We start from the raw sequence: 24,894 nt of genomic DNA on the forward strand, positions 1-24,894 counted from the left end.
GACCCAATAAGTTGTTACCACCTGTGAGCATACAGAGTTACAAAATTCTTTTTTCTCTTGATGAGAACTTTCAAGGTCTATTCTCCTAGTAACCTTAAAATATGCAATACAATATTATTGACTATAGCCACCATGCTGTATGTTACATTCCCATGACCTATTTGTTTTATAACTGGAAGTTTGTACCTCTTGATCCCCTTTACCCGTTTCACCCAGTCCCCTCCTCCTCCCCTCTGGTAATTACTAATCTGTTCTCTGTATCTCTTAAGCTTTGTTTTGTTTATTAATTTGTTTTGTTTTTTAGATTCCACATATAAGTGGAATCATACCTTGTCTAATTTCACTGAACATAATACCCTCCATGTCCATCCATATTGTAGAGAATGGCAAGATCTCATTCTTTTTTTTCTTAATGGCTGAATAGTTATTCCACTGTGTGTATGTGTGTGTATGTATGTATCACACATTCTTTATCCATTTACCCACCAGTGGACACTTGGGTTGCTGCTATGTCTTGGCTAGTATAAATAATGCTGCAGTGAATATGAGGGTACAGATACCTTTTCAATTAGTGTTTTTGTTTTCTTTGGGTAAATACCCAGAAGGGAAATTGCTGAATCATATGGTAGTTCTGTTAATTCTTTGAGGAACTGCCATACTGTTTTTCATAGTGGCTGCACCAATTTACATTCCTACCAACATTGGACAGAGGTTCCCTTAAGAAAACTATTTTCTATGTTATTTTTTTTTAAACCATTGGAGCTATTTTGGGAAAGGTATACAGCTCAGTATTACCTCACCAAAAGTGCAGGTTCTTAAAAATTAGCACGTAGTTATTGTATGATTTGGGGCTATTTTTAAAATAGTGATACATTTTGTAATGGAAATTCTGAGTTACTAAAACGAACTGTTCTTTTTATATATTTAGGGCTCAGTTCACTAAAATGTTTAAATTCTTGGCTCTACTCTAAACCTACTACAAAGATCCACATTAGAATTCATTTTAATAGACATTGTAAGCACAGTATCCAACCTCATAGGATCATGCTGGGCTCTTTTATTCTGAGAATCACAGGAAGCAGAGCCTGAGGCTGCAGAGTAATGGTGGGGTATACCCAAGGCTGGGGACGATGCCAGCTCTATTGTTTATGGAATATTCTCTCCACCTTTATCTCTGGTATGCAATTGGTATTGACTTTTGAGAAACTACTTCTTCAACCCGATCTCCCAGTTGCAAAAAACAAACAAACAAACAAACAAAAAAAACCCCTGCCATAATGACATCTGGCTAGGAAAAAAGGGATCAAAGAACTATAAGGAAAGAAAAATTAGGACACCTTGTTTAATAAGTAGCTTCTGACCTGTTATGTCTTTTGGAGTCTAGAGTATTACACTTTTTTGAGGTCACCATTCCTTTATCCCCTGGAAAAGCTCGTGAACTCCAACAATGCCTATCATTTTTTGCCAATGATTGCTGGGGTTGGGCCTATTTAGCATTTAACAAAATGTTTTTTCAACTTTATAGATCTTTAGGAATATGCACTGTTCATCAAAACTAAGATAAAATTTGTTCATGATATGTATCCCTTTTCATTTATTTTTTTCTTAAAGAGGAAGATGGTCATTTTTGGCTAATTGTTTTTTCTGACTTTTAGGTATATTGCTTGAGGAGTTTTTAAGTATTGTAAGAAAAAAGAAAGAAGTCCAACTCCATCGGAATGAAATAAGACACATCTTTACAGCTTTTGACAGGCACTGTAAGTATCTTTAAACTGTTTTGATATTAAAAAATTGCTATTAAGAAAAGTTGCTATGTACTCTCAGTAAATAAAATAATATGCTTAGAAGATTATTTACTATATCCATTAGCTATTACCTAGATGTTGGTGTGAATTTTTTTCTCTATCACAATCTTAAATTCTTGACATTTGCCATGGATAAAATAATATTTACAGTTATGTAATTGTACTTAGGATTTGTCTACATTGTAATGGGAATAGCCAAAGGACTGGCCATGTGGGGATATAGGTCATGAGCCACCTACAAAGGTGTGGGGAACCATATGGCCTTTTCCTTTGACTCCTACTCTGACCCCACATGATTGGAAAGGATTGTTTTCTCACACTGGATATAGCTAAGAGAAGTGGTTTTGAACCGCCTATGCCCCACAGATCACATACAGGTTGGGAAGACTTGTGGAGTCCAGGGTCAGCATCTTTGCAATTCTAACACCAAACAAGAAAAACAGTATTTTTGAAGAGTAAATTGTTTCAACAATTTGCATAGACTTGAAGCCTAAATGCCATTATGGCAGTGTATGTCTGCAGTCCATTCCTTGTCACTCAGAGAATCAACTAATGTCCTATGGGATCATCTGGAATTGCACAGAAGGAGAGTGTTAGTAGATTCTTAAATTCTTCCAATGAAACAATCTCAGATTACCTTATATTTACTGCTCTTCTTAGAGTAATAAGGTTTCAGAGAAATAAGACTGAGATAACCGTTCACAGGGTTTATAGAAGCAAGTAAATATTTTATATTTTGATTTCAAATAGATCGTGGGTATTTAACTTTGGAAGATTTCAAGAAAGCATTTAGGCTGGTAGCTCCCAAGTTATCAGGAAGGACTGTTCTGGACGTATTCAGGTAAGGCACAAAAATCTTCATGTATACCCACCCCTTGACTTACCATTTGCTTTTATAAGTTTTCAGTCTTAGAAAGAATACTTATTTATGTAGATTTTTTCCTGTCTGTGCCCTTGATAGTGGAGTGCTTGTACACCAGGGAGATGTGTGTAGACATTTATTGATAAGAATGGGAGAGGAACAAAGGAAAAGTAGAATATGTGTGTGTGTGTGTGTGTGTGTGTGTGTGTGTGTGTGTGTGTATCAGGAAAAAAAAAGAAACTTTATTCATGTTTAACATGGATGATGTTACACATGAGTCTTGAGTTGTCTGAAGAGTGGAGGTTGCTTGATGGTGGCCCCCTCATTCATTTGCTTTCAAAGTTGTTGATAAATGCTGCAGTTCATGTATCCCTGATAGAGTAGACATAGTGGTTATGTTATTTCCTTATTTAGACAAATCCTGACAATATGGGCAAGTGGCTTAAATGCAATTTCTGTTAAGCTGCAGAGTAAAGGCCATAGGGACATCATAAGCACGTGATGTGACAAGATGGCAGAGCTGAGTCTTCTCTGAGCCTTTGCGTGAGCTTTTCATCATCTGTTCCCAGGTGTATCTATTAGTGATCCCTCCTGCATTCAGAGCCAGAAAACCCAAAATCTCACAAAACTCAAAAAAGACAGTAGTATATTTCTCCTACATAAACACAGGCAGTCCAGGGCTGACTTGATGGCAACAAATTCATAAAAGACCTGGATTCCTTTCCTCTTACTGTGCTGGCTGCCTCAACACCAGCCATTTCCCTCTTGCTGCAAGGTGGCTGCTTAGATTTTGGTCATCACATCTGGATTCTAGCTAGGTCAGAGGAAAGGAAGCAGAAGCAGAAGATACTCCCTTCCTCTTAAGGCTATCCATTGTTTCTACTTATACCCTAGTGACCTAAACTTAGTTTTAATGCCATGGGTAGCTGCAAGGGAGAAGAGACTGGAAAAACGTTGTCTTCGCTCTGTGTAGTCATGTGCCCTTTGAGTTGCTGTTAGAGAGGAAGAAAAGAGTGGATAGTAGTAACAGATGGCAGATATTCCCATTTGGGGTAAAAATAATTTCATGAAATCTGATCAGAAGTCAGTGCTGCTCAATAGAAATGATCAAGTTATTGAAATAAGGACTTGCTCTCACTGTCATTAATGTTGACCTTTATGATGTTTTTTACTGTAATATTCACAAGCAAGTTGTTGAGCAAGCTATTGAAGGAGACCACAGGAGATAAAGCCAGATGTAGACAGAATGCCATAGAACAGTATTACTTAGTTGATTCTAGAACAGCAAAACCTTTGAAATATAGTAGCATCTTTGTATACACTTTGTGATGAGATGAGTAATGAGCATCAATGTATTTCTACCTCATGGAAGGAAAGAACAGAGAATTGTTACTGCATATTTCTTTTACAAAAAAGCAAGTGCCTATAATTGCTGACCTTTACATGTTAAACAGTTTTAGTAGGTACAACCTCATAGCTCAAGTGTATTTTTGAAAAATACACTTAAATACAGCCCTTCTATATTATGCCTTGTAGTGTACAAAGAATATTAATTCAGCAGCATGTGCACAATTCACCTGTAAATAAATATATCAAATGCTCACAAATCTTTTTTTTTTTTTTTTTTTTTTTGCTCACAAATCTTATATTTCTTATGGTTATGGATTGAAACAGTCTGGAGATCACAGCCAAATAAGGCACTTTTGTTAATTGAACATGCCCATTTTAAACTCTCATTTTTATTATTTTTAGCACCACAGTCCCCAAATGAGAATAAATGATGCATAACACATATTAAATGAAGCTGTGAAACCAAATAAGGAGAGGAAAATAGTTCCTCTAAGTACAGATTGAAGTAGGTCAAAGATGCAGAGATGTCTGTCTTCCACAAAACTGTTTCAGTGGTGCCAACAGTTTTCAAGAATAAGGAAAAAAATCAGTTGCTAAGGCTGTTAGTGATACAAGATTGCATGTTTCTAAGGTTAGACACTCACTTTTTGCACAGTGGGAGTTGTATTTGACTTAATTGACTATTGGGAATGGAGTTCATTTCCCAGGTCCACAGTTACCCAGAAGAAAGTTGATAACCAAAGACACTAGAAGAAGACTGCTAGAGTGGGAGAATCCTAGATAGACAGGGTCATCTTTGGTGTAAATGACTGAAGTTTTCATTACCTTCAATTCATTGACTGCCATAGTTTCCTAAGAAACTAATAAAATCAAGCTTGGTTTCTTTCAGAAGTAGTTGCCCACATGGCACCTTAATTTTTTTAAGCTGTACCAACTAACCACAACAATAAAACCAACCAACCAAAACAACCAACTCAAAGAGACAGATAGGGGGCATAAGACATCAAAGAATCATTTTGCTTAAAAGTTGATGGATCATTCGTTAAAGCATTGCAAGAGCTAAATGAGATATTTTTAGGTTTGTGAATTGCTGCCTAATTACTCCGGGAATGTTTACATTATTGATTTTATCATGAATAAGAGCCATATGGTTTTAAAAATATATATATTGTCAGGGTTTATAACACATCTCTAATGGGTATATATAGTATAACATTTATGATTAGCAGTCATAATTTCTTGTTCTAGTTCTATAGTTACGTGGATTCACAGTTCACCTCTAGGCCTTGTGCCATAGTTTCTACTTAGTTGAACTCTGTCCTCTCATAGGGATCATAACTGCATTCCCTGGTGTCTCTCACATTTCAAAATGTTTTGCTGGGCCATTGTCCTTGAATAAGAATATATAATGGATTGAACATTAACATTTTTTAATCACTTTCCTTTTCTTTGAGAATACTGATTAAGCTTATGTTGAAAGTCCTCTTAAATTGTCTGTTGGCTTCTATTTTGTTGGCTTCTATTTTGTTGGCTTGTTTTGCTCATCATGTCTTGTCACATATTTTCAGCAGTCTATTCTTTGTCCTGTGTTCAATGTGGATTTTCTTTTTCTCTGTTATGGTTTCCTTTTTCTTTTATACTTCATTCTTAAGCTACATATGCTGATGTTTAATTTCCTTTTGTTATTTTGCTCTATTATTTTATGGTATCTTCCCTAAGCCTTTATTTACTTGCGATTCTTGTTTTATAGAGGTGTTTGCTTTATTAGGGAAAACAATGATTTTGAGATTTTATTTTTAATGAGTGATTGCTTGGGTGCTAATAACAGCTTTCTTTTTTTTTTTTTTTTTAAGATTTTATTTATTTGTTCATGAGAGACACAGAGAGAGGCAGAGACATAGGCAGAGAGAGAAGCAGGCTCCTCACAGGGAGCCCAAGGTGGGACTTGATCCCTGAACTGGGGTCATGCCCTGAACCAAAGGCAGATGCTCAACCTCTGAGCCACCCAGGCATCCCTATAGCTTTCTTTTCATATAAATTAAGGAAAATAAGTTTTCTTCCAAGGGAAGGGTTTTGAAGAACAAGTTACTTTCTTAAACCAAGAGACAGAAACTGGTATTAGTTTATCTTAGCTCTAAAGATATCCTAAAATGTTTAATATGTGGATTCAAAATATGAGATTCCTTCCAGTATTTGAAACTTTGTTTTCTACTCAGAACTAGTAATTATAATTTGTGGGCTAAAATAACTGAAGCTATATCAGAGGTGATGTTTCATTATTCAGAAATTAAGAAATTCTTTCTTTGAAGATCTTTTTTTTCCCTACCTATTACAAACGGAAGTTCAAGAGGTTTGAGAACTGAAGAGTACTTGTTTGTACGATATGATGAATGTGAGATGATAAGCTGTATTCTAGCACTAAAAGATTATAAAATATCTTTCCTCTTTAATACTTATAGAACTCATAGAAAATTTTATAGTTTTTTTTTTTTTTTAAACATTCTGAAATCTTCAGTGCCTCTAACAGGTAAGGTTAAGGTAAGGTTAGAACTATTTAACCTGGCCCTCCAACATCTGGTTCCTTTTCACACTCATCTTTCATTAGCCCCAAAGTCCTGTGTTTCCTTTGGCGTAATGGTTGTTCCTTTGAACATGTGATGTGTATTTAAATTTCATTCTGTTTCCTCTGCTGGCACTGCCTTTCTCTACTTCCTACCTGCCCAGATTAGACCTGTCTTTCAAGGTCCTGCTCAATAAAATTTTCTTTCTCTTTATATTGAACAATCTTGTCTCTTTTCACTAAATTTTGGTAGTATTTATGGATGTATTTTTTTTTCACTTCATAAACACAAATACAGTGTTCAGGATTATCTTCATAAGGTACTACAAGCTCTTTGAGTTTATGAGCTTACCTACAACTTTCACTTTTCCCAGCATGGTGCCTCATGCATGGTACTTAGTTAATAAAAATTGTTAGTTTCTTGTCACTCTGTCCAGTGACAGTGAAGTTCTCACAGGTATTTATTTTTTTTCTGGTTTAATTTACTTCTTCCAAACTAGGAAAAAGTACTTTAAAATGCAGTCAGGAGCTTTAAACTATACGTGGCTTTGCCTTCCATTTTTGTCTTTTTGCATGGGGCTTTCATGAATTAATCTCTAATGGCCTCTCTTTGCTTTATTTTGGGGTCGCTTGCAATTCACAATTTAGCCTCAGCTGTTTGTTATCAAGGAGCTGGCTTCGTGTTCTTTCCTTACTCTGCCCGCCATCAGCACCCTGTGGTATTTCTGGCAGGCCTTTTCTCTGCGTGGGTATATTTACTTCTCCATGCCTAGGAGCTTTCTCCATCTCATTGTAAGCACTGAGATTTGCTCTTTCCCACCACCTGTCAATTGGCAAAAAGCTCTGGGAAGCTTCTGCTTTCCAGCAATGAAATGAAATGTGGATGTGCAGAAGGCCCACTTCCTGACCCGCTGTCTGAGGTTCTGAGTGTGCAGGCAGATTGCCAGATACTAAAGTAATGTGGAAATATCGAGGCACCAAAACTCTCCTTAATCATGACTGGAGACATTTAAAGTTATATCTGATATATATATTTTTTAAGATTTTATTTATTTGAGAGAGAGGGTGAGAGCAAGAGAGAGAAAGCACGAGTAGGGAGGAGGGGTAGAGGGAAAAGGAGAAACATACTCCCCGCTAAGCAGGGCACCTAATGCAGGACTTGATCTCAGGACCCTGGAATCATGACCTGAGCTGAAGGTGGGTGCTTAACTGACTGAGCCACCCAGGCGTCCCAGTGTATCTGAATTTTTTGGTGTAAGAATCTCATTCTTCATATTACTTGGGGAAGGTCAAAAAACAAGGAACCTCTAACTTTCCTTTTCTGGATATTAAAAATGGGTTGACAATAAGAGCATTATGACTTGTTGGTGAAGATATTTTCAATGTCAGAGTTTTAGTGGGTTAGGGGTTTAGGAAGTGATAGATATTTTCTTGGCAGAAAGATCATACATGTCTCATGTCACGGCCATTATAGAGGGAAGGGTTGTCATGACCTTGGATAGAATGAACTAACAGACTCTTCTTTTACACTGAATGGAAGAGAGTCTTACAGAGCCAAGGGGCCTAAAGGAGAGTGATTTAAAACAGCATTTATTTTTCAGGGCGCCTGGGTGGCTCAGCTGGTTAAGCATCCAACTCTTGGTTTCAGCTCAGATCATGATCTCAGGGTTATGAGATCATGTTGGGCTCTGTGCTCAGTGTGGAGTCAGCTTGGGATTCTTTCTCTCTCCCTCTGCCCCTCCCTACTCTCTCTTCTCTCAAATAAATAAATAGAATCTTTTTTTTTTTAAAGATACCACTTATTTTTCAATTCATTTGCCTCTCTTGAAGTAATATTTCTCACTCTTCTTTAACTTTCTGTAATTCTTTTCTGCTGGTAGCACACTTGTTGCATATCATTTTCTCAGACAAGAAAAGGTTTCCTAGTCATTATTTTATGTATCAGAATGGTTCTCTTATAAATGTAGTCATGTGACCTCAATATGAACACAGTTATTATAGTGAGTACCTACTATGATGAATATGATGATTGATCCAGAATTATCCGCATGCTTCTGTGTATAGAAAAGTATTTTTTTTTCAAACCTAGAAGTCCTATCTCATTCTTTGTATACAGATAGCTGTTACAAGCAATATCTGGTGTGTAAGTATAATGGCCAAAGAAATAGACTTCTTGAATTTTCAATTTTTATTTTACAATTTCTTTTATCTTCTTTGTTTTTATTTCACTTTTTTGTTTCAGAATTGTATTGCCAGAGTTTTCCTTTTCTGATTATCCTGTTGCATGTGGTTCCTGAATGGGCAGTATCAGTGTGTGTAAGCTATTCAAGCTGACCTCAGAATTTCATTTCTTGGGGCCCAGAGTGGTTGAGCATCTGCCTTAAGCTCAGACCCCAGGGTTCTGGGATCAAGTCCCGCATCGAGCTCCCTGCAGAGAGCCTGCTTCTCCCTCTGCCTGTGGGTCTGCCTCTCTCTGTGTGTCTCTCATGAATAAATAAATAAAATCTTTAAAAATTTTTCATTTCTTTGAGGATTTCATACAACATATTGAATAAAACTCTACTTTAAAAATCCAGCTATCGGGCAGCCCCAGTGGCGCAGCGGGGTAGCGCTGCTTGCAGCCCAGGGTGTGATCCTGGAGACCCGGGATCGAGTCCCACATCAGGCTCCTTGCATGGAGCCTGCTTCTCCCTCTGCCTGTGTCTCTGCCTCTCTCTCTCTCTCTCTCTCTCTCTCTCTCTCTCTGTGTCTCTCATGAATAAATAAATAAAATCTTTAAAAAAAAAAATCCAGCTATCGAAATATATTCTAATCGTTTTAAGAAAATTCCAGTTTTCAGAGGTTTTTTTTTTCCCCCAGAGGGTTTTTAATTGATTTTGTACTGTGAACAAAAGTTATAACCTTGCATTTGAAGAGTGTCCTTTTACCAGTATAACTTTAGAATTGGTGATGCAGGAATTGAGGCTCAGCAACTGGTGGGAAATAAGTAGAGAAGAGTGATGACCTCATTATGCAGATTTTCAAATAGAATGTGTTATTTTGGTTTCTTCTGTTAAGCTAACTTAGTTCATATTATCAAGGATATATTATTTGATTGGAAGGAATATTTAATCTCTTTTAGGTTTAGGATGTCCAGATTTTGTAGTCCTGTTCTATGTTAAGCCCATCCATATGCAAATTCTACTCGCCTTCAAGGTCCCTCTGTTAAACTTTTCTTATCCTGAAAGCTGGCCCTGCCCTACACCTTACCCACCACCTTGCAACCCCCCAAAAGAAATTATCTTCACCTTCTGCTTTAAATTTCTGTCGTATCTTTCCTTCTTTATACTTAGTCATAGTTATTTGTGCATATATAATCCACTATGAGTGCGAGCTTAACGTGAGTAGGCACAGCAGAGTGTTCAACACCACACTTGGCGATAGTACAGCACAATTTTGTACGTGTTGAATATATGATTCTATTTTATGAAAATGAATGGCTTATGTAGCAAACGGGCTTTCTATTATGTGTTTTTTATTGTACCCTCTCAGTGCCACCCTGGCGCCCTGTGAAGGTCATGTGGAGCAGTAAGCCCCATGGCTGGGAAGCAGGAGACTTGAGTTCTAGTCCCAGCTCTTGCCACTTACCCGCCTTCCCACAAATCACCGAACCTCTGTGGCCTGCACTCTCCTCATCTCAGAAATGAGGCTGTTGTGTTATATGATCTGGCAGGCTTCTTCTCATTCCAGAAGTCGCTGGTGAGGTTATCTATCATGGAGAGTGGCATGGCGGTCTTCTTTATTTTCCCTGTGTATCACAGATATTATTCAGAATCCACCACCGCATGAATACAGATGTGGTCTGTCAGTGTGACAAAGACCGCTCTCAAGAGGAAATTACTGGCTTTGACAGCTATCCAACCCTGGGTTTAGTTTTTGAGATGTCACTATAACAAGTGTTATGGCCAACGTATCCAATTCCTCATCTACATATATGGTTGAATATGCTGTTCTTGCTGTAATAGCATGAGGGCTATTTTTCTTTTAATCCAACTGTCACATAAGATACTGTTGCCACGGTTTCTTTCTTATGACCAAATGTTGCTAACCCTTTCAGTCATCCCTGAAGTTATTAATAGCCACACATCATGAATGTATTCATGCCATTTTCCTTTATAGAAAGAGGAATCAGTTTCTTATGTTTTTCTTTTGCAGTAGATAGCTAACTCCTGGGTAAAATAATCTCGATAATATTATGCATCATATTAATAAAATAAGAAAAGCTTGTACTTAATAAAATAAATTGCCATTTTATATGAGATATTTAAATAAACATTATTTTAAGACACGGAAAAAAATGGGCTCAGAGTTAGGAGTTACATTTAAGAGTTTTGGTTGTCCTCCTTACATATATCCTAAAAATCAGAATACAAAATTTCCTGTACTGAGTTTTTATCTCTGTGACACAATGACCCATGATGAGTTTGCTACCTCATGTCTAGCCATCTTGTCTATCTCCTACCAGGTGACTGTCCTCCATCAAGCTACGTTGAATATATACACACTTGCCATTTAAAGAGTATTCCAAGGACCAGCAGTATCAGCACCAGGGAGCTTATTAGCAATACCTAACCTCAGGCCCCACCCCAAATGTACAGAGTCAAACGTGTTCACTTTAATATGACCCCTGGGTGGTAGATACGCACATTAAAGTTTGAAAATCACTGGCCTGCCTTTTTGGTTACATTTTGGATGAGGGAAATTAATATTACTTTTTTAGTATTCCTTTCTAATTGTATTTCTTAACTGCAATAGTTTTTCATTGCCTTCGGGATAGCCCCTAGATCCCTTGGCCTGATATACAAGGCCCCTACACACAGAGACCTCATGTGCCTTTTTAGCATGTCTCCCAGCATTTCCCAAATCAGAAATTCTACTCCACCATCCTGATCTGCCTACCCTATACTGATCCTATCATTTTTAGCATTTTTGCTCATGCTGCCCTCTCTTCTCAAACTCCCTCATCCACAAACCTAAATGGCATCCATTCTTCAGAGCTTAGATGAACTCTCTCTTCTGTCTAGCCTTCCCTGAACACTCTGGCCCAGAAAGTTTCTTTCCTCTTCTTAGAACTCCTATAGCACTAGCCACATTAAGGTATCTAATAATAGTAAGCACAACAACACCGGCCACTAATATTTACTGTATTTACTGCATACCAGGCACTTTGTTGAATGAATCCTCATAGGACCCTCCTGGGTTAGGCCCTGTCTGTCCCTGTTTTACAGAGGAGGAAAAAGTTTGGAGAGGTCATAGGATGTGCTCAAGGTCACTGGCTGGTGAGTAATGGATCCAAGACTCAAACTCAGGCAGATTGACTGCTGAGCTTAATCCCTGTCATATTCCCTTCTTCTTTTAACAGTGTAAGCATCCTGAGGGCAGGAACCATGCCTTTTATCACCATAATACCAAGCATGAACATGAGGAAGCAAGGCACATTCACTCTGCCCAGAAATGTTCTTGGTAAACTAGTTGCATAATTAAATAACTTTTCTCTGCGTATGGATTGGATTAGTTTAGATTGTTATACTGAGATTTCATTTGGTTATCTGTACTATACACAAAAGGAACTATTTACAAAAATGTACAAAAGGAAGCTGATGTAGCATTTTATCACATAAGACTATAGCAGGCATCCCAGTTTAGGTTGTTTTGATAGGAACCCATGTGTTAATGCATCTTGCCTTTGGAATTATAATAGTATTTTTCCAAATAAGTTGTGAAAGCAAAAGACAATTTTAAATTGACCGGTGGGATTTTGTAATTTTAACTGGATAGGGGTGCTAATATATAAATTCACAATTATTTCTTTATAAGGTAGGATTCTGCTTTGATCCACTTGGAAGACCCTCTCATCAGTGGCTGATTTTGGCACTCTGTTTATCATTTCCTGTTTGCCCACAATATCTGCTTGTCATCCCTTCTTGGTTGCAATCTGCTGCCTGAGAAAGTCAGGAAGTGTGGTAATTAAGTGCACTCTGGACTTCTTGTGGCACCTGTTAGTTCCTGTTCTTTACCTCACCTCTGCCTACCCCAGGTCCTAAACTGACCCCAGAAGAGGCAGCATAGGTCCTAATACTGATAACCTTTACTTTTTTTTTTTTAACTGAAGTATAATTAGCACCCAGTGTTATATTAGTTTCAGGTGTACAGTATAATTCAACAGTTCTGTACATTACTCAGTGCTTATCACGAAAAGCATACTCTTAATCCCCTTTGTCTCTCTCATCCATCCTCCCCCCACCTCCTCTGTGGTAGCCACTAGTTTGTTTGTATTTAAGCGTCTATTGGTTTGTCTCTTTTTTCATTGTTTCTAAGTTCTACATTGAGTGAAAACACATGGCATTTGTCTTTCTCTTGACTGACTTAGCATTGTACCCACTAGATCCATTCATGTTATTGTAGATGGCAGGAGCTCATTCTTTCTTATGTCTCAGTAATATTCCATTGTGGGTATAGCCCACATCTTCTTCATCCATCCATCTATGGAAATTGGGTTGCTTCCACATCTTGGTTATTGTAAATAATGCTGCCATAAACTTAGAGGTACATAGATCTTTTCGAAATAGTGTTTCTGTTTTGGGGGCGTAAATACCCAATAATGGAATTATAGGTTCATATGATAATTCTATTTTTAATTTTTTGAGAAACCTCCATACTGTTTTCTGTGGGGCTGCATCAGTTTGCATGCCCACCAACAATCCACAGGTGTTCCTTTTTCTCCACATCCTCACCAAAATCTGTTATTACTTGTGTTTTTTATTTTATCCATTCTGATGGGACTAAGGTGATGTCTCATTGTGGTTTTGATTTGCATTTCCCTGATGATGAGTGATGTTGAAGCATCTTTTCAGGTGTCTGTTGGCCATCTGGATGTCTTCTTTGGAAAAATGTCTGTTCAGATAACCTTTACTTTTCCTACCCTTTCTCCTGCTTACCACCCATCTCTACTCCCACCCTCATCCATGGAACTTGAAATTTTGGGATCCCAGAAGTAGTTACTGGTAGCTAAACATGGCTGCTGGACTCTTGTGTTAGACCCCATCATCCTTTCTGCCCCTAGTGTATCTGCATCTCTCACCTCAACTTTATTATTTATTTATTTATTTATTTATTTAAATGATTTTATTTATTTACTCATGAGAGAAAAAAAGGGAGAGATAGGCAGAGACACAGGCAGAGGGGGAAAAACAGGCTCCATGCAGGGAGCCTGATGCGGGACCTGATCCCAGGTCTCCAGGATCACGCTCTGGACTGAAGGCGGCGCTAAACCCCTGGCCACCCGGGCTGCCCCACCTCAACTCTTTTAGGTTGCAACTAAGCCCAGGGAATAAACGTTTACACCTGTTTCCCCTCATTTTCTTCACTTGTAATCCAGCCTCAGGCTGAGCCTCTGTCCAAGGTTTGGTTCTGACCTGCCCACAGCCCATGCTCTCAAGTGGCCTTGGTAGTTGGACCTGCTCCATGCCAATCTGACCTAAAGCGAGCTGACCATTTGCTGCCTTTCTCCAGTGTGTCTACCTCCTCCCCAGAACACACATACCACAAAAATTTCACTCTCCCTCTCCCATCAAGTGTAATGTCTGAAAGATTTGTGAACTCGTGTGTCTACCTTCCTGAATCCCATTACTTAGATCCCTTGTATCCCATATTGGACCACATTCTCAGTTCAGGCAGAAACTGCTGTGTCTACTTGATAAAAGTGTTTGGACTACCTGAATCCATCTTCTGTACATAGTTCCCCAGCTCTGATCCTATGTAATTCCAGAATACTTTCCTTATGCTCAGGTTTAGGATAGCTGTCACTCAAGTCACGTCATACCCTTATTGCCATCTGGGAGAACTTTCTCTCATCTATCTTTGATTTCCTCTTTCAGGGACAGCAAATTGTTGGCATGAGTGCCATCAGCATCTTTTCCTGTACCTATAGCTTGCATGCCTCTGAGGGGCTTCAGAATTCTCAGCATCACACCCCAAGCCAGTTCATTAGCATTGTTACACATGATCAGATCGACTTGTTGTCTGTCATCGTTGTACCAAACCTTTCCCTCTGCTCTGCATGTGAGCTTGCCTTCTGCTTCAAGGGCAGGGTCCTGGCTTCTGCCCGGATTTTCTTTGCTGCTTTCTCTTCACCCCCAAAAGTTCTCAATTTTCTTTCAATTCTAGTTGTAAGGAACAGGATCTATTATTTTTTTCTTCCTCTCCTTTGTTCTGATATCATCAGCCCCTTGTTTTCTGATCTAAGACCTTTCTCTGTCAGCCATTTCCTCTCCTGTTTATAACTTCCATCACTGTCTACAGACACACCTAATCCTCCAGCCTAGAAAACTGCTCTCCCAACCCAAGTCCCTCCAGGTAGCCCCCCCATTCTTTTTCTCAGGTTTCATTCTTGTCACCTTCTCCAGGTGTTGAACACCCCACCCGGGAGCTCTGTCCTTGATGCTCACACCCCTTCCCCCAACTTTCCTAGCATTGTATCATTCAGTGCCACTGATGGCAGTTCCCATTTATTAAGCCCCTGTTAGTGTAATCTTACTGAATCCATGCAGTGATCCTACGCATTAGCTATTTGTTACTCATACCCACTCTACAGGTAATTACTGTATCCTTTGGTTAAAGAAGAAAACTGACATAGAAAACCGACAAATAATAAAAACATTTTATTTGATGACAGTCACACTGACCTTGTTAGTGGTCATGTGTCTTTCTTACACCTCAAAATTGTATCTTTTGATTTAAGAATACCGCTGCCTAATAATGGTAGACTGAGTTTACAGTTAAAATAAAACATCTGAACACATTTAGCATTAAGTATCATTCAGAAGTTATGTTAAAGAACCGATGTGGAAACAAAATTAAAGTTAAAAAATGTATTTCTCAACCCAAGTCAATATTATTTTTAAGATTTCTTGTAATCCATTCATGACTTTGAATAGAAATCTTCTCTGCTTTGGAGATGGCATATTGAGTGAGGCTCAACCCAGGGATAGTAGAGGGCAGTAGAAGAGGCACACTGTTATTCCCTTTTTGCAGAAACCTAACTGTTTGATGGAGAGGTGTTCAATGAATATATGAATGAATGAATAAATAAAAGGACAGGAATAGAATGAAGCTGATCAAAGTTTATATCTTCAAATTATGTGTTAAATTGAGTAGAGCATCTGCTGGTTCTTCATTTTATCTGGGATTATTACAGATTGTCTTCTTTACAGGACTTTCAATTGCAGATTTAGATGCAGAGGGCTTAAAAAATATGAATTTGACTACACATTTGTATAGAGATTTAAACTGCTATCATCAGAAAATTATTACAGTAGTTTTAAACTCTATCAGAAAGCTTTTAATGGAACGCTGCCATCATAGTCAAATTCATTTAATTGGTTGGAACCTTCTTTTTCTTTCTCTCTTGTACATTGCCTAGTAGAATAATAGATAAGTTTCTGTAGTGACTAAATTTGTTATAATGTTGGTGCCATTCATTCTACAGGTTACAAGTTGGTCATGACAACAAGTGGCTGGATGTACTTTTCATGGACAACTTATGTTCACAAATTGGTGGTTTTGGAGAAATCCTCAGACTTAGTTCTTCAGGGCTATTAATTTTTACTGACTGATTCATTGTACAGAGATGAGATTTGAACTGTTAAATGCTCAGTTGTGCTGTGTGTATGTTTCCTGGCACCCATGGCTAGATGTGTTTCAGTTAAACAAGAAGGAAAGATAAATGATGGTATGTACTTGCATGTCAGATGGCAGCATCCATCTTTGAGTCAGGAATCTTGGTGGAAAACTCAAAAGTCTTTATTTTATTTTATTATTTTTTAACAATTTTATTATTATTTTTTTTATTCATGAGAGACACAGAAAGAGAGAGAGGCAGAGACCTAGGCAGAGGGAGAAGCAGGCTCCATGCAGGGAGCCCGATGTGGGACTCGATCCTGGGTGTCCAGGATCAGATCCTGGGCTGAAGGCAGGCGCTAAAGTGCTGAGCCACCCAGGGATCCCATCTCAAAAGTCTTTAAATGTGAAATTACCTCCTCAATCATTTTTATTCCCAATTAAATTAATGTTTGATATTAACACAATAGGCTTGTGTGGTGTTCAGTACCATTTTGTGTTCTTTCTCTTTTAGTTTCTGATTTTCATTGTAATTCTTAGTGTTTGTGTTTTGGGGGCAAGCTTATGGTTTAATAAATCAAATTAGCTTTCGTGGGTAGATTTAGTTTTCTCTAATGACTTCCTAACCAAAGTATACCTTCTTATGTGAACAAGCCAAAGTGTATTACTATTTATTTGACTGACAAGGAAAGGCATTTCTGATTTTATTTAGTACCTGAAGTAAATTACCACAAATTAAATGTGAAATAAATGTATGGTCCTCTCTTAATGAACCAAGCAGGTTGAGAGACAAACAAAACTTGCAGTAGATCTCTTTAACCAGTTGGTGGTGCTAAAAACTCTGATAAGAAACTAATTGAAAAGAGGAGGTTAAGCCAGAGCCTTGCTTGATAAATGTCATTTTATTAGTTTTTGAAAAATTAGTATCAAAAATATATGCCCAGATTATTACATCTTCTCAGCTTAGGAACCAAACCAAATCTCTTCACTAGGCAGCAGAGTACATTCCTAGTAAACTCCTGTAAAGATCTCATTGGCTCCCATAGTGTTCACATATTGGAAATTACATGGTTGTGTAACGTCTGGCTCCATCCTGGAAATAGCCTTTAGCCTGTCGTCTGGGGAATTGAAGTCTGGGCGATAATGTATGCTAGAGTAGTGTACCTGGTTCAATTTATGATCTGAATTTAGATTTAAGAAATACCGTGTAGTAGTATTTTTTACATATTTATTTATTTGAGAGAGAGAACATATGCACGCATGCAAGAGCATGGGGAGGAGTAAAGGGAGAGAGAGACAAGCAGATTCTGCACTGAGCGCAGAGCCCAGCGTGTGGGGCTCGATCCCAGGACCCTGAGATCATGACCTGAGCTGAAACCACGAGTCAGACACTTAACTAGCTGAGCCACCCAGGCACCCCTGATTACTACTGTTTTTACCACTAGTGTGCTTTTTAAGGGCTAGGTTTGTTTAACTCTTTTTAACCCCTTAATTTTTTAGTGCCAAAAAAGCCCAGTAGAGCAATAGTCCGTTTCTTGACTGTGTCTTGAAATTTAGTCAGAAGCACAGAAAGGCCTTGGGGTCAGGGAGAGTGATTGTAATTTTGCTATACATTTAATAATTGTCATCCTGTAGTCACTTACAGGACTACAGCTCAGCTTTCCCAGCTTGTAAACACGGATAATAACATCTTTTCCCCAGAGTTGGCATAAGCATTAACTGAGATAAGGAGGGCTCCTTGGGTGTCATTTCCTTTGCTACCATCATTGGAAGCAGAGGCTGGGAGTGAGTCCCTTTGAGCCTCTGCTCTACCCCCAGACTTAGTCAAGTCTGAGGACGGAAGGTCCTCTTTATGTCTGATTATGCCTCATGCTTTGCTAATGAAAATATATTTCTAGGTTGTGAAGTTCCATGAGGATTTTGTAGACTCGCAAACTCACAGAAGAGATACTCAGATAGTTTATCTGGTCTTCAGATACTTGCCTCTATATCCTCGTGATATTTGTCTGTAGGTCGGTCTGCTTAAACATTGAAGACTGAGGAAGGCAATAAAAGATTGCTAAAAGGTGTAGCAAAGGTGTGTCTCAGAGTTGGCTTACCTGTTCCTGTATTTGTTTCACAAACTCTTACTAGGCATTACTGTTACAAAGATGAACCCCAGAAGACAGCTGTAGACTTCAAGAAGCAGGATGCTTCCTGCTTGGCAGGAACTGATAGGCAGCCCTTATCTATATAACAGGAAGATTATTTAAATTTAAGTATTCTTTATAATGTTACAAAAATCAGTTATAGGATTGTAAAATTTCTAAAACTTTTTAAAACTCTGGTGATGGAATTTGTTAATTTTTCCACAGCATAATATGTGTCTGGAAGGTTGACACCGGTTGGCAGATGCTTCACTATGATGATAAAGTCATAAAACACAATTAATAATATGGCTGTCAATATATATATATTTATTTTTTAGGAATGGCAGAGCTGACATCTTTGGTTAGATCTCCTTGATTTGGATCTTTGAGATACAGACAGAATCATGGCCTCGGATGACGGTAGAGGCTTCAGAAATCACATACACCATCTCTCTCCTAGCTGAGAAAATGGAGGTCAATGAACTTAACAGCTTCCTCAAGGTTACACAGACCTGGATCAAAACTCAGGTCTCCTGACTCCCAGTTCAACGCCAGCACATTATTTATCTGCCCTAATGTCTACACGAGAAGCCATTTTCCGTGGAAACAAAAGCAGGTGTGTGTTTGTTCAGGCTCTCTAAGCTTCCCTACGAAACCCAGAGCATCATCTCTACCCAATTATCAGAATGAAAACTTTGTATCCAAGACAGTTAATTAAGATGCTCCCACATACATTTCGGAGCAGAGCTGAGGGGAGGGGCAGAGAGGCACCCAGCACACGGTTCTCAGAGCACACAGGTGCCCATGTCTGCTACCCCTACTGAAGCACCCCTACCGAAGCAGACCAGGTTTTCCTTTGCAGGCTGCCTCGCCTGCTCCACTTCTCGTCTCTTGCTAGATGAATGACATCCTATGCCGCAGGTGTATTAGTAATTTCTGAGTTTGTTCCCCACTAAAAATGACCTCATTGTTTTTGTGCTTCTTTTCCATACTTATACAGTAACAGGAAAATAAACCAGCTCTGAGTACAGCCCACAGCAGAAATCTTGTGCTCTTTATGCAAGTTTGATTTATAGACGTGTACTGCAGAGCGGAGTGACTATGAAACATTCATCTTCCCATTGCTAGTTGCCATGGAAATCAAGTACACAGAGCAGTGTCATTCCAGTCCTGGTGATGCCTGCAGTAGTTTATCCCTTTGTTGTTCTTGTTTCTTAAGCAACTGCCTCGCATTCTTTCATCATTACAATTAATCATGCACACAAGTTTTTATCTTTCATCTCAAATAGAAAGTACTAAAAATGTCTGACAAAAATAGGGAGAATTTAAATATTCTTGTGGCTTTAAATATGCATTTGCGATTTTCCCCCTCAGTCCCATTGGAAAATAGGTCATGTAGAAAAAAAAAAGCACATATTAATGTACAGAAATTTCAATCAAGAGAGCAATAGAGAAATCTGAGCAAAAAGCAATGCTACGCTCAGGAAATCTTAAGGAGCTTCAGACTCTCAGGCCTCCCAGTGCTTGGAATGAAATAAGTCTGCATTTTGGGTAATGCCAACCAAAAACAGCCCCTGAGCTATATATTATCAACTCTCTTTTTGTTTTGTTAGTCTCCTTACGGATTTGAACAACCTGAATATTTGCTGGATAGGTTACAGTCAATTTTAAAGAGTAGGGAGGCTTCTTTCTTTAAAGACTAATAAAGTTCAAGTTTTTTTTTCAGAGTAGGTAAAAGGAATTCTGTTTAATCTTCCTTATTTTTTGCCTCAGTGTCACCTAGCTTAGTTCATAGTACATACCAAGCCAACAATTAATAAGTGTTTACTAATTATCTGCCTTCTTTTAATGGACTTCTGGCCAGGTCTGTTGGTTAAGAGCATGTTTGGAATAACTGCTTCTTTGCTTATTGGTTGGGAGATCTTTGAGAAATAGTTCAGTTTAGCTTGGTTCCTTTATCTGTAAAGTGACCAGCTATAAAACTAGGATAATAAGATGTAGAAAGGGTTGATTCACGCAAAACACCTAACTCTATGCCTGACACAATACGAATGGTCAGGCAGGGGGACCACGGTAGTGGTGGTGATGGCTGTACCTAGGATTACTGCTCTTACTACTTAGTATGACTACTCCAGGCCCGAGCTGAGCTCTAACCCAGGAAGTGAGACTTCCTTCATCTACCTTGATTTCAGCTCCAAAGCCCAAGACTCTGTCTTTAGGGTCCAAGTTCACAGGTGATTGCCAGTGCTTTCACTTGGGCTGCATGGACTCACTTCATCTTAACACTTTGGATTTTGGTCAAGACATATTGACAGTGGCCCTTTTATCTACAAATTGGGAAGAGAAGGCTATCCTCAGAGTTGCACATTTCTGTGACCTCATTTGTTTCTTCTAAAGGGCTCTGTTGGGATGCATAAGGAGGAAGTGGGCTGCCTGCTTCTGTGTTGCTTAGGGGAAGGTTCTAGTGTTTGTATAGAGTGCCCAAAATACTCTGTGACCTGCACATCTCTACCCCAGTGCTCCCGTGGTGCTCTGTGTTGGCTGCAACCCTCCTTCGGCCCTCTGGAATTGAAGTTTTCTGAACTGGTGGCAGACGTATTCTTTGTTGAAATTCACTCTCCTTGGCAGTCCTCCAGGGCACAAGGCAATGCCTATTTATTTGATTTAGCTTTTGTTTGGTTAGCCTTATATTTGGTCTGTTTTGCTTTGTGCAGTTCTTTTTCTCTTCAAATTTCCATGTTTCGATTCCTTGGACCTCATTTCTATTTATTTTGCTAGCTGGCTTCATAACATTGCTAAAAGTCGTTTGCTTTAAGTTATTTTAAGTTAGATTAATTTGTCTTTTCTCCCCCAAGCCTGATCCATAACATGAGAGGTAGGTGTACTTTCGTTAATGATTAAAACAAAATAGCCTTTATGGTTTCCCCTTTGCCACTTCCTAACAATACTATCCCATGGTGACCCAGGTTCTCTTTATTTAGCTCATGGTTATTTCCTGTCCCCTAGTCGGTAGGTTCTAGGTTCGTATCAATGCTAAAGAAGAGATTGTAGTGTAACTTTTCTGAATTCTTGTGTTCTACCTCAAGGTCAGGGTGCTCTTCCTCCTTCTCCCTACAAGTTAAAAGCTCTAAAAGTCAGACTCTCATGTCTTCCAAGTGAAGCTCTCAACACTCAAAGTGACATGAGTACTCAGTAGACCTCTATATTTTTGTGATTGCATTGGACACAGTTTGTATAGCTTTCAAATCAGTGACTGAAATTTAGACCCTTTGTGGATTCTTGGTAACGTTTCCAAATCCTCCCTGGATGCCTGACTGTATGTATGGTCCTCACCTTATACTTGGTGTGGAATGTGCAATCCTGTCTTCTCCTTGCCCAGAGTCACTTGAGAAGATGTCTCTGCCCTGAGCACATTTGTCCTCGGGCTTGTATTTTTTCCTGTTTTGGGGAAATAAATATGTGTTAGCACCTTCTGCACTGCAGACACTAGGAATATATGAAAGAAAACAAGACAAATCCTACCCTGCCCTCCAGGAGCTAATAGGAGCTAATAGTCCAATTGGGGAGAATAGGTAGTTAGTATCCAAGATGGTTAATCCTGAAAGATGACTGCAAAGCATTGTGGGAAGGTACAGGATGCTTAATGCGGCTGGGGAGCCGGCATGAGGCTGACTTCAGAGGAAACGGCAGCCAGTGTGAGACCTGAAGGATGACCATAGGCAGGCAGAGACAGAGTGCGTCTCACAGAGTGCATCTGCAGAGGTTAGCAGGAGAGCATGGTAGTTCCAACAAAGTCCCTCCATGTAGCTGGTCTGCTGTTGAATATACTTGCTTTCATTTGTCTGGGTGGGTGGGTGGGGCCAGAAGGATAAATACAGAGTGATAAGACTGGAGAGGCAGGCATGGGCCAGATTGTGTAAGGCCTTGTAATGTTCAGGAAGTTTGAACTTTAAGTTATTTTAAGTTAGGGAAATATTTTAAGTTAGGGAAGTGACTTGATCAGGTTTGTCATTTATTTCATCTCTCCTATTGCCGAGTAGAGAATGGATTACAGTGTGGCAAGAGTAGCCTCTATCTGGGTTGAACCCAGGGACCCTTTCCCAAGCTCACCTTCTGCTTAACAACAGCACTACGTGTCCTGCTTAGCATCTAGCTTCTTGGGTTTTCCTGATTAGTGCAAAGTCTTGCCCCAAACTCTGCCTTCTCCTAAGCTTCTGGCTGGCTCTTGCTCTAAAATAACTGTGCCATCTGGGATACTCACTAGATTCCCCTTGCTGTCATTGCCCAGATAGACCATGGCTTTGCCTGTCGGCTTGGATCCCCTGAGATTCGGAGGCCAGCTTAGATTAACCTGAGCTCCCTTGACTCACGAAACCCATTGTAGTTCACACACCGCCAGGCCAGGTCAGACTTAACCTGAGAGAATTCCTCTGAGCTCACATTCCACTAGCAGTTGAATATTCCAGATATTCCATACTGATTCCCAGTGCACTCCTATAGGACTATAAATGAAGGAAGAGGGATTTAAATAAGATAAAATGAACTAGCCTTTTGAGAACTAGACTGAACTAGAATGAACTAGACTTTTGAGAAAGTTACTTCTCTGTGCCTCAGTCACCTCCTCTGTAAAATATGGATATTAGAGAACCTACATCACTGAGTCGTTCAGGGAATTTTGTGAGTGAATACATGTGAGAGCACTATGCCTGGCCCCTGGTAGGCCCTTACTGTTTATTAATGTTTTATTATATTTATTTTTTTTAAGATTTTTGAATATTATTCATGAAAGACAGAGGCAGAGATATAGACGGGGGAGAAGCAGGCTCCCCGCAGGAAGCCCAATGTAGGACTCGATCCTGGACCCTAGAATCACGCCTTGAGCCAAAGGCAGATGCTTAACCACCTAGCCACCCAGGGGTCCCTGTTTATTGATGTTTTAATGAAGGTGTCTAGACTGTCCTAAAGAGAGACAGGAGGACGTAAAAGGTTTTTGACTTTAGGAATGAGTTGCCACAGCCAAATGGGCATTAATCTTGAAAGGTCTACTCCTCCTCTGCACTGTGGATAATGGAGAGATGACAGTAACACTGCATTCTTTCCAGTCGGGTACTGACCGAGTTGGCTTCATTTCAAACCTGAGGTTTTTTTTTGTTTTGTTTTGTTTTTTTTTAAGATTTATTTATTTGTGATAGACATAGAGAGGCAGAGACACAGGAGGAGGGAGAAGCAGGCCCATGCCGGGAGCCTGACATGGGACTCGATCCCAGGACTCCAAGATCACGCCCTGGGCTGAAGGCAGGTGCTAAACTGCTGAGCCTTGAAATCTTTATATTTCAAATTATCTTTATATTTCATAAATTGTGCTCTAGTCCAGAAAGCAGGCAATGATGTTTGGGCCTCCCAGGACCAGCCTCTCCTCCTTCATGACAGTGGTAATAACAGCTATAGTTGATCAGGCACTAGATGACAACTCTGTCTCTCTATTGATTTATTAAACAAATGCTAGCTGAGTGAGTGCCACGTACAGGACACTAAGGAGGGGCCCCCGGGTGGCTCAGTGGTTGAGCATCTGCCTTTGGCTCAGGGCATGATCCCGGGGTCCTGGGATCGAGTCCCGCATCAGGGAGCCTGCTGCTCCCTCTGCCTATGTCTCTGCCTCTCTCTGTGTGCCTCTCTCTGTGTGTCTCTGCCTATGTCTCTGCCTCTCTCTGTGTGTCTCTCAAATATAAAATATATATTTTTTTAAAAAGGCACTAAGGAGGGTATCAAGTTGGAGCAAATTGGACAGGGATAGCCTTTCAGGGAGTGACCATAGGATCCAACAGAAAGTGGTACCTACTGTAGAAGCACAAAGAGCTGAGGGGATTTGAGTCCAGCCTGGGCCATCCAGGAATTTAGCAACTGAGTTAGGATTTGAAAAACCCTGGGCAGAAAGGCATCCAGAGAGAGAGAGAGAAGGCACAGACCAGGAGTGGATAAAGGAGAAGAGTGGGGATTGGAGCAAGAGAGAAGGCAGTCAGTGGTCATGGGGGAGTGGTAACAACTGTGGGCGCACATCAGGTGCCTATTGCATGCCAGGCCTGGCCTTTCCGCATGATTTCCTTGTGTATCATTCCTTTGATCCTCACAGCAGCCCTGTGAGGTGGCGACTCTTATTACCCCCATTTTAGAGATGAGGAAACTAAGAGGCAGAGCTGCTGAGTGCCTTGGCGAAGATCACATGAACCGATAGAAATTGGCTCTGCCGCAGACTGTCTGACCCCAACTTGGCAGTACAGATAAGCACATCCATCATGCAAGCGAGAACCTTTGTCTTTCCCTTTTATATCTCTCCCCATGTGCACCCTTGAAAGGGATTTGGAATCTCTTTATCAATCAGCTCTACCACAGTTTACAGATTTTTGAAGGAATCGTTTTATTTAAGGGCTTTTTCCATTTCAATTTCAATAGAATAAAGATCTGGACAGCATATAAATTTTCACGGTCAAAATAGAGCTATATAATCTATGGCTATAACCCTTTTCATAGACC

The 24,894-nt window shown here is 39.6% G+C and overlaps 1 protein-coding gene across 2 annotated transcripts in view; it reads left to right on the top strand.

Annotated features, from left to right (window-relative positions):
• The window catches only part of EFCAB11 (EF-hand calcium binding domain 11), a 143,887-nt gene that overhangs the window by 18,632 nt on the left and 100,361 nt on the right, over nt 1-24,894 (top strand). Inside the window, exons 4-6 of one of the 2 annotated variants that reach the window (XM_041757609.1) lie at nt 1,656-1,757; nt 2,556-2,646; nt 18,702-19,410. In XM_041757609.1, coding sequence (XP_041613543.1) covers nt 1,656-1,757; nt 2,556-2,646; nt 18,702-18,729 — 221 coding nt within the window. In that variant the 3' untranslated portion in view covers nt 18,730-19,410. Of the gene's footprint in view, nt 1-1,655; nt 1,758-2,555; nt 2,647-18,701; nt 19,411-24,894 lie in introns of those variants that run through there. The other variant, XM_041757608.1, reaches the window with a different exon arrangement.

This window comes from Vulpes lagopus, chromosome 6 (assembly GCF_018345385.1).
Source record: "Vulpes lagopus strain Blue_001 chromosome 6, ASM1834538v1, whole genome shotgun sequence".
Taxonomy (NCBI): Eukaryota; Metazoa; Chordata; class Mammalia; order Carnivora; family Canidae; genus Vulpes; species Vulpes lagopus.